Genomic DNA, 10,116 nt, shown 5'->3' on the forward strand with positions numbered 1-10,116 from the left:
GCAGAAGTCTGAGCGTTCTGTGTTCAGATTTCCAGCCAGCAACCCCCCCAATGCTGCCTCTGCCATTTTCAGTCCAGAATTCAGCCCAGCACCTCCCAGTCCTGAGACTATCCTGGCGTGCCTCAGGAACCTCCTTTGCTGGCGTGAAGGTGGCAGCTTCCCTCATTCTGCCAAGCCCTTTGTCTACTTGCCATCTTCAAAATCTGCTCATTATTTTTCATTTGCTGCGGCTTCCTGTCCCTTCTCTTTGTCCTTGAGAATTCATACCTCCCTGTTCCTTTGGTGTCTTTTGTAAGGGGCTTTGGAAGGGAACAGACAGCCATATGTCCAAAGTGGTACTTTTTAAAGGTTTTGTGGAGGTAACACACTGAAAGGACAGTAGTTAAGACTATATTGGACAGGGGCGCCTGGGTGTCTCAGTGGGTTAAAGCCTCTGCCTTTAACTCAGGTCATGATCCCAGGGTCCTGGGATGGAGCCCCACATTGGGCTGTCTGCTCAGCAGGGAGCCTGCTTCCCTTTCTCTCTCTCTGCCTACTTGTGATCTCTCTCTCTGTGTTTCAAATAAATAAATAAAATCTTAAAAAAAAAAAAAAAGAGAGAGAGAGAGAGACTATATTGGACAGCTTTCGAGAAAACAGAAGCAAATAGAACGTGAGAAGGTGGTGAAGCGGAGGGCTGTGTGTCCTGTCCTGGGGCTCCCAGCTCTGAGGCAAGCACGGAGATGCACTGGGCTCTGACGGCTGTAGACTGGCAGCCAGCACTGAAGGTGAGGAAGGCCGGGCTGGCTCTTCCTGGACTTGCCTCCCGTCATGCCCTGTGACGAAGTCATGCCAAGACTGCAGAGGCCACTTCCAGAGAGAGAAGGAGAACAAAAGGGCAAAATTCAGATACCTGGCCCTTGACAGGAGCTTGGAGGGGAGGAGGCCTGCTCTGATCTTCGGTGACCTTGACGGTGTTGTTATCAAAGCTGAAGAGGTGAGGTCCCTGGGTGGCTCAGTCAGTTAAGCGGGTGCCTTCTGCTCAGGTCATGATCCCAGGGTCCTGGGATTGAGCCCCAGCTCAGCAGAGAGCCTGCTTCTCCCTCTCTCTGCCTGACGCTCTGCCTACTTGTATTCTCTCTCCATCTCTCTAATAAAAAATAATAATAATAATAATAATAAATCTTATTTAAAAAGCTGGAGAAGGACCAGTTCGGTGTCACACTGGCTGCCAGCCCTGCTCCCCAAGACAAATCATGCAGGGAAAAAGGTGGCCCCACGCACAACAGGGCTGGAGAGAAAGGGACCGTAGCGATGTGTAGGGAGACTGTGGTGTTTGGAGTGAGAAGGTGGGGGACCGAGCTCTCAGCTCTGGAGCTTTTCTGCTATGTAACTTTGGGCATGCCCCTTACCCTCCCCCAGCCTCAGTTTCTCTTTTGTCCAAGGGAATGACATTGCGCACCTCATGAGGTTGCTGTGAGGGCGAAGGGGGCAGCCTAGCACATTGCACGTACTTGCCCTGTCCTTGTCAATATAGGACGAGTGATACTCGAGGCAGTAACATGACTGCCTATGCCTTTCCACGGGAATATGAGACCAGCTCCCTGCTATTCTAACAGGCTTCCCAAAAGGGGTGGAACTTGGGAAGAGACCCTGCCTCCTTCCCTTCCTCCAGCCCAGACCCTCCTGATTATTGGTCCCTCCAGAGATCCCAGGAAGGAATGGGTGTGAGTGCCCTAGGCAGGCTTACCTCCATGCCCCGGGCTCCCGTGCTCTAGCAATCCCGGCTCACCCAGAAAGTCTGGAGAGGCTGATGGGAGCCCCTGGGGCCAGGAGTGTGTATAGCCCCTCACAGCCTCCAACCTGCATTGAACCTTCTTTCCGATTTAGGGAGCAGAGTCAGGCTGGGAACCCTATGAAACCGAAGATCCCTTTGTCCCAAGATACGGGGCAAAGAACTGGAAAGCCCAGAGTCTTCCAGGCTGCAGTCCTGGGGCAAGAAGCAGGGGACCAGCTCCCTCCTGCTGAAGCTGGGTTCTAACTCACCTAGAACAGGCATCCTGGGGGGCACTCGATAAAGCCTGGAATGTAGTTAGAGGGGCCCACAGCACACACAGGGTCACACAGACACGTGTGTATGCACGTGCATGTGGCTCTCATGGTTACTCCTTCCACATGCCCTTTTCACACAGACAGGCTTGCTTCTCTTACGAGAGCCTCTCCCTGAAGCAGCACGCGTGTGCCTGCACAGGCACACACGTGTGCACACACATGTGCACACACACACGTGCGTGCTCTTATCTCCTATCTGCCTAAACCTAAGGCTGTGAGGAAGGACGAGGGGGGCTCCACAGGGACTTTTGTAAAGCGGGGGTGCCTAACAGCATGTTGGAGACCCCTCAGCCTCTTCCCACCCACAGTCTTCCTCAGAGAGAGGCCTGGGTCAGAGAGACTAGGATAACTCACTTCTCAGATCGGTGTTGATAAGACTCCTCTCCCAGAGGCACAGAGAGGCACCCTAAGGCTGTTTGGGGGAGGAAGGGCCTTGGAAACACCAACCGCGTGGCCCTGTCCTGCGGCGCTAGGACGGAGCTCACCGCAGCAGGGATAATTTGAAAGATCCTGGAAGACGGTTTCAGGGTAGAGATGGGGGTGGGGCAGGTTGTCCTGTTCCCATGGCAGCCTATCTCATTGCTATAGCAACGCATCCGCCTTCATTCAGTGGAGTCCTGGTTTCTGTAATGGGTGGAACACTGGGGTGCTTCACGGGATGCCGGTGGCCCCATAATCCTTCTGGGAAAGAACAGTTCCATCCCAGACCAAGCAGGGTAGGAGTAGGTGCGGGCTGCCTAATAGGGCTGGGTTTTCCTGTGGGCGGAGGGGTGGATTTCCTCTCAGTTTCCCTACTGACCAGCCTCTACTTCTTACTGCAGCAACCCACGCCCCAGCTCTCCTGGGGGGGCTCCAAGAACGTCCCCACGAGGCAGACTGACCTTTCCGATGTAGGGCCTGGCTGGCTCAGATGGAGTCTCAGGCTGACTGTAAAGCGGGGGAGCCAGGTGCTGGTGTTGGGAGCCTGATGAGGCTGGCTGGTCAGGGGCTGTGTGTCTTCAGGGAGTTAGGTATCTTTCAGACCCTCAGGGTTCTCGCCTGAGAAAATGGGGCTACCACATGCCCAGCCCTCTGGGTGAATCCAAGGGTGCAGAAAAGAGATACACATAAAGAACTGGACCCATCCGCGGCTTTCCCTGAGGGAGGGGCATGGACAGCCCGGCCATTTCTGACACCCCCTTGCATGCGGAGTGGGGCATCAGGGCCTCCGTCCGAGCGCCCCAGCGGTGCTCTGGACTGTGGGGCTTCGGACAGGGCAGTGGTTGGCATCATCTTCCAGATCAAGCTGTCCCGCTGGCTGTATACAGACGCCGTCTCCCCCAGGCCTAGATCAGTGCTGCTCAGAGTGAGGGCCAAGGCTCATGGCCCTCTGCAAAATGTTGTAACCTGTGGGCAATCAGAGAAGCCTAGGCATGAAGAAGACAGCTTCAGAAATTTTAACAGAAACCCGATATTGCCGAAACACCGAAACAGCATCCAGTTTGGGTTTCTCTTCAATTATTTTTAAAATTTTTTCAGTTTTTTAGTGATTCACTGTGTGTGTTTGTTAAGTATCGCTCTGCCCCAGACTGGGGAAAAAAAAAATCTGGTCCTTTGAGTCTCTAGTTCGAAAAGCACTGTTATCTGTGCTTGATAATGCGAAAAGCTATTTTACAATCAGCAAAAGATCCAAGTGAGGAGAGAAGGAAAACAATCTCATCTGTGCTGCTCGCAGGAATTAACCACAAATCACTCGGTGTGTCGGCAGTTTTCCCTTTATTACTTCCGGACGGAAACTCCAGTCCCCTTCCCACTGCTCTACCCGCCCACCAACCCCGCAAGCCCGGTTCCCTAGGCCGGGTTTGAAGTTCACGGCCCCTCCACCTGCACCCCGCGCTCAGCCACGCCAGGCGCTCCCGCCCAGTTTCGCGGGGGGCGCAGTCTGCCGCTTGCCGTAGCGCAGGCCGAAGGAATTCCAGTTGTAGGCGGACAGATCCTTTTCCCGCTGCACCAGCACTGAGCCCCGGGGGGCGGGGATCAGGCGGCTGCGGGGGGCGCACAGGCCCCGCCGCTGGGGCCCCGCGGGGCTCTCGGGAGGCGGGCACAGCGAAGCCGCCCGCGGGCTGGACTGAGCCCCGGCTGCCTTCCTCTCCGCGCACCGCTGGCTCTGCTCCCACGGGGCCAGGAGGGCCTGGGGTCCGAGCCGCTGGCCTAGGACAGAGCCACAGAGAGAGGCTGCGGTGAGGCCAGCGCCCGGGTGAGACGGCTTTGGAACACCGGCTCACGTCCCTAACTTGAGCTTGCCTTTCTTTCCTTGACCTCTAGGAACCCAGAGCACAAGGCGAGGCAGGACCCTGCCGTCTCAGCTCGGATGGCTCCTCTCTCTTTCTACACAGCTTCAGTTTCAAAGGTTTTCCAGGGTGATCTTAAACATCTTTTATATTAAATTATTTCCTTTTTGGAAGCAAACGTGGTAGAGCTTGGAAATAAGGCTGCAATATTTGCTGGACACTCAGCATTGCCGCTCTCGGCTCCCTGCCGGGGCCACGTGCCTGCAGTAGGGTCTCAGATGCTTATTAAATATATAAAAGTGAATGAACAGCTTGTAGTTACAGAAATGAGAGCAGAACTAGGACCACTGTGCCCCATAGCCCTCCCCAATTACTCTGACCCCTATTAAGCTCCAGGAAGACTCCCTGAAGAATGGGAAATGATTTGGGTCACCTTGACCTGCTCACCTCTCCCACTGTCTGTATAATCTCTCCCCTTCACGCTGAAGGCTAACAAGGCTAATTTGGAACCCACTTCACATGCAAAAGGCTTGTTAAGTTCACTCTAATTTTTGGCAGGAAAATAGTGCCGCTAGCTCCGAGCAGACAAGAACCCCAGCCAATAATGGCACGAGATTAGTGGAAATGAGGCTTGGTGTGTGCGTGGGTGTGTGTTTGGGGGGGGGGTTCATTGGCTTTGGGCCCTGCTCCTCAATGCCTTGGCATACTTTGAAGAGGAGTGTGGGTGTGGTTCAGAGTTAATGCTCATCTTTCTAGAAAGCCCTTCCTGACTTGCTTCAGGCCTGGCTGAGGCCCCGGGAGGGATGATGGCTTCCTTCCTGGCTAAACCCATCATCCCTGTGGTAGGATTACTGCTCAGGCTCTACTGTTTCTGGCCTCACCTAAAGCCATTTGCCGAAAAGAGCCAACAGGTCAATGTCCCTGGGGCTATGGGAGGGTTATTCTGTGGGGGACCCTCGCTCAGCCAGAAAGAATACCTGATCCTGGAGAAAAGACACTGTTGGCCAAGGACCCCCTCCTCCCCCACACAGGGCCATACCCTCTTTGCTCCGGGCTATCTTCCAGGCTGGATGGTATCCGGTGTGTAGAGGGTACGCTCCGAGTTCCATAGCAGAACTGTGGGCCAGAGAGGCTAAGCCCCGTGCTAGTTTGCCCAGGAAACTGTCCCCCAAGCGGTGTTAAACCCACAACTTCTGTCTCGGGGACCAGCTTGTGCCCCTCAGAAACACACTGTTGGCAGCTCTTGCACCTGCTGGGATGCTGTGGCATTTGGTTGACTTTGGGGAGGCTTCTTTATCTTTGGGCCTCAGTTTCTCCAGCTAATCAGCTGCACATGGACTCATAAGGTTGACAGGTAGTAAGGATCTGTCCTTTTGTTTAAGTCTCCCCCCCCCCCAACTCCCCACAAAGGGCCCGAGATCACTGATGAAAGAAACTTGCCTAGTAAATTCCTCCTCAATGGATCTGCTCAGACAGGTGGCTGGTGTAGAGCAGAGCACACAGTGGGAGAAGACCACGAAGGAGCTCAGTGGTTAACAAGCACCTGAACCTAGGGGGGCCCACGGATGCCCAGAGTAGTAAGCCATCCCTTACTTGCAAGATTAATGGGGTCCCCAAATACGTTGCATGGGTTAGTCTTAGGTTCCCATTAAATGCAGTGTGAAACTCACATCAATAGACTAGCCTCCCTCTCCTTTGCAACAACTCCTCCCTTTCCTCCCAGACAATGCATACCTGTCAGTCCAGGGTTCTCCATGGGTGCCTCCTTTTCAAATGTTTCTCTGAAGACAGTGGCACAGAGGAAAAGCATCAGCTGCCAAGAGACCAGTGAGTTCATCGTGGTGAGGAGGCCCAGGTCCTGTCAGTGTCCTGAGGCTGAGACAGAGGAAGGGGGAGGGGACTAAGCCAGGTGCATGTTTTTGTGGGCTGGGTGTTGGGGACAGAGCCCAACGTGAAGCGAAGAGGAGAGCCCGAGAGTGAGGGGGCAGCGTGTAGGGGTGAGGAGGGAGTGATGAAGTCAAGCAGGGCAAGGAGCTCCACTGAGTGGAGCGCGCTGAGGTCCAGACATTTTCTGGAGACTGGGAGCTCTGTGCAGGGCTCTGGATACATCCTGGACTTCCTGTGCCCAACTCTCCTGTGAGATTGCACTTTCCAGAACCTGGCCCAGCTCCCTCCTGCTGCAAGAGGCTCCATTCCTTTCATTTTTCAAGAAAAAAGGAAGAAAGAGGAAATCATCTTGTTCTCCCTCCTAGCCCTTCACATAAGCCTTGAGGACTGTCACTAAATTGTCTTATTGTCCATAATACAAGGAAGAGAAAAAACTTTCCCTGATTCAGCAGGTCAATTGTCTTCTTATTCTATTCTTCATGGGCTCCAAGATGATAGGAATTGAACTGACCTCGTGATTTTGGCCGCTCAGATGGGAGCTGCGAACCCAGCCCTCACTAGGTCCCTTTTACCTTCCCTCTCAGGCCCCGCCCCCACCCCAGCCCTTCCAGCTCTCAGGTTGAGCTGCCTTTGAAAAAGTCATCGGGGGCGCCTGGGTGGCTCAGTGGGTTAAAGCCTCTGCCTTCGGCTCAGGTCATGATCCCAGGGTCCTGGGATCGAGCCCCGCATCGGTCTCTCTGTTCAGTGGGGAGCCTGCTTCCTCCTCTCTCTCTCTGCCTGCCTCTCTGCCTACTTGTAATCTCTGTCTGTCAAATAAAATATTAAAAAAAAAAAAAAAAGAAAAAGTCATCCGGCACTGAGATTGTCCAACAAACATGAGTAAAGACAAACTGATGGGGAGGCAGGTCCAAAGGCTGGACAAAAAGGGTGTTGACTGGAGCCTCAGTGGTCTGGGGGGCGTGGCGAGTGGGAGGGGCGGTACTATCACAGGTGCCCAGGGCTGCTAATGGTCTGCTCAGCCCTGTCCATACTTTTGATCTTGCCCCACCCCCCATTCCTCTCCAGGACCTGGGCACGGGGCAGAGAGGAAGACTGCTGAAGTGGGATCTAGAACATGAAGCCTGGCCCCAGCTCTGCCTCACTCCCTGTGGGGCGTGAGCAAGTTATTCCCATCTCTGGACCATACTGCTTCTCTGTTAAAAAGAGCATTGCATCAGGCTGGTCACCGACTATCCCTTCGGTTGCCTTTCCTTACGGACTTTGATTCTGGGATGCTCTGAAAGCCAGACAAGGCTTTCTCCACGTGCTCTAAAGAGGCAGGATCAGATCATTAGAGCAGTGTAAACCCATTTCTTTTATCGCTTTAGGCTGTGCGTGTGCCCAGTCCACGTTAGTGCAGAGATCATTCCTCATCACAGCACCAGCTGGGCGCTCTTCTAGGTGCTGGGGGGGGGGGTGGTCACAGGTGTGCTAAGACACAGGGTTGCTCGTTTCCAGCCCCTCCCCAAGATCTAGCTTAAGAAATTGAGTCCTCTTAGCCGACCATTTCAAAATGACACCAGAAATGATAGGGGGTGTGTGGGTACCCAGGGAGCTGGGGGAGCCCTTGGAGCTCATCCCGGAGCGGGGCGGCGGCTTTGCCACAGGGGGCGCTCCGGAGCTGAGTTTCTGAAGAAGCTCGGATCGGCGGCTTGAATACAGGAGTAAGGCAGGCATTTCCAGCAGGGGGCGCGGGAGCTGTCCCACAGTCCCGCTAGGGCCGGGAGCACCGGAGCTTTTCGGGAGGAAAGACAGTGGTGAGGCTGGAGGAGGGGCTCAGGGGGGCTTTATCCCAGAGTCGGCAGAGCCCGAGGGGGGCATGTGTGTTGCATTTTAGATGAAGCATTTTGGCCGCTCTGCAGAAGCAGGGTGGTGAGTGGGGAAGGTGGTGGGTGGGCAGGCCTTGTGGTTAGGTTAGTGTTCCTTCTTCCAAGCTCCTCCCACCTGTAGCACCTCCTCCTCGTTGATATCACCACCTGGCCAGGTGAGAATGCGCGCGCGCGTGCGCGCACACACACTCCTCTCAGTTCTTTTCCCAGCACAGAAGCCTTTAACATACGTGGTAGAGTTGAATTGTTTGGAAAAGAACCATCACCTTTCACGGGGACAGAGAGGCTGACCAGCTGTGGACAATTTTTGTGCCCCTACCGCAGGCTTTTTACGAAGTGGGTAATAGATTCTGGGCGTGGTGGGAGAGCTTTTGAAGTGGGGTGGCTTCCTTCCTGGGATAACCCCCGGTTCTCAGTGTAGGGGGCGAGCACAGTGGCTGGGGGCTTTGGTTTGATTTGTACTCACCATCCATACGTTGGGAGAACTGCTTGGAGGAGTCCTGAGCCCCGAGGGGTTCCCCAGCTCCCTCCAAATGCTTCTGTGGCCTCTCATCCCAGCCAGAGCTCACTCACTATCTTTATTCCTTCCACGGTAAGGGATCCCCAAGGTCCTGGTTTCATAAACGTGAGTCAGGGTATTCACGGAGACATCCCCAGAATCATCTGGCCAATGTGATAATCAGGAAAGATCAGCACCCCCTTTTGCCTGCCTGGGATAGGTTTGTCAGTCTTAGAAGGAAATTCCTGCTCCTCCCTGGAGATCCTCACTGGGGCTGGACAGACCCTTCTCCAAGTGCGGATGCCCTCCGCCCCCCACCCCACCCCATGCACCTACCTCAGCTCTGTTCGGTGGGGTCGGAGCTCAGTGAGGTCTCCAGGGCTACTTGGGAGGGTGAATACCCACAGAGAGGGGAGCCGGGCTCAGCAGTGGCCTGATCACGTCCGTTTTATAAAGCCCAAGGTGACGTGTCCAGGCATAGGCCCACCTCTGCCTCCTCCTCCCCCTCGGACCCCTCAGAGAGCCCAGCGTTTATGCCTCCCACAGCCTGGCTCTCATGACTGAAATCAGCCTCTTTCTCCTCCTCCAGAAGCCCTCCAAGGCTGGCTTTCTGATTCTCACTGGTCCTTCCATCCTCCTCACTCCCTTCGCCCCAGACCCACTTAGCTGGAGACCCATTCTGCCCCCAAATGACTTGGAAATAGACAATCTGAGGGGGAAGAGAAGGGGGGCTCGTGCCCTCCAGACAAGAGCCACAAGAGCACCCAGTACGAAGGCAGTGTAATGAAGGGGGCGGAAGGGAGAGAAAGGCACAGTCTGACCTAGGAGGCTAAGAAAGTAAAATCAAGTGGCAGCTCTAGAAGCTGCATGTCCGTGGGATGTGCCCAGGAAACCCAGAGAGCTGACCTCCAGGTACAGCCCCTGATGCTGCTTCTCCAGGGACCCCTGCACGTCTCACGGTCACGCTGCTTTGTGATCACCACGTACCTTGTTCCTAAGGCAGCCACGGGCTTCCCGCTCCCGTGCTCAGTATAGCTCAGCATAGACACCAAGGACCCTCACAGACGGTTAGTAAATGTACGTGTTGAGAGGCACTCTTGTCTCCTTCCCAGGCCTGCAAGAACACTCTTTACCCTGGGCCGAGGTGCTTCCCAGGACAGAGAATGTCTCCTCCATCAGACGGGGGCTCTCCAAAGGCAGGGGCCATATCGTCACCCTCAGACAGGAAGCTCTCTCAGCACCGGGGCTATCTGGTGGGTGCGCTCTGCCCACATCCGCCTAATTAATGGCTGAGTAGCATTTCCCACCAGCGTGTGGGATTAATACCCAACACTTGTCTGATGCCTGCTGCTAACAGGGGTTTGCAAACATATTATCTCACTCATTAGGACTGTTAACCACCAGGATAAAAATGATAGCCTCCGAGAGCAGGCCTGCCCCTCACTCCAAGGAATGCTGTGCATCGGCCTGCCCTGAGTCAGAAACTGGACCCGACAGGCTG

At 54.7% G+C, this 10,116-nt stretch overlaps 1 protein-coding gene across 4 annotated transcripts; it reads right to left on the minus strand.

The window, feature by feature from the left end:
* Positions 1-3,829: 3,829 nt before the first annotated feature.
* On the minus strand, positions 3,830-9,981 carry KISS1 (KiSS-1 metastasis suppressor). 4 transcript variants are annotated; one of them, XM_004756389.2, is made up of 4 exons: positions 8,583-9,981; positions 7,835-8,022; positions 6,096-6,236; positions 3,830-4,281 (listed from the first exon to the last, which is right to left on the minus strand). In XM_004756389.2, exons 3-4 carry the CDS (start codon positions 6,196-6,198, stop codon positions 3,968-3,970), a joined length of 417 nt encoding a protein of 138 aa, XP_004756446.1. In that variant the 5' UTR covers positions 6,199-6,236; positions 7,835-8,022; positions 8,583-9,981; the 3' UTR covers positions 3,830-3,967. The 4 variants fall into 4 exon arrangements, with proteins under 4 accessions (XP_004756446.1, XP_044936983.1, XP_044936984.1 ...); XM_045081048.1 differs by lacking the exon at positions 7,835-8,022; XM_045081049.1 differs by lacking the exons at positions 7,835-8,022; positions 8,583-9,981 and having other exon boundaries at positions 6,096-7,778.
* Between the last annotated feature and the right edge of the window lie 135 nt (positions 9,982-10,116).

Source organism: Mustela putorius, unplaced genomic scaffold, assembly GCF_011764305.1.
Source record: "Mustela putorius furo isolate JIRA1106 unplaced genomic scaffold, ASM1176430v1.1 tig00000508_pilon_pilon_pilon, whole genome shotgun sequence".
NCBI classification, from domain to species: domain Eukaryota; kingdom Metazoa; phylum Chordata; class Mammalia; order Carnivora; family Mustelidae; genus Mustela; species Mustela putorius.

What these genes read in the sequence shown, in the direction of transcription:
- KISS1 (XM_045081048.1), bottom strand. Translation starts at nt 6,198, where the DNA reads ATGAACTCACTGGTCTCTTGGCAGCTGATGCTTTTCCTCTGTGCCACT. An exon ending in GGAGAACCCTGGACTGACAG is followed by an intron (nt 4,282 to 6,095) that starts GTATGCATTGTC and finishes GCTCTGTCCTAG; the next exon opens with GCCAGCGGCTCGGACCCCAG.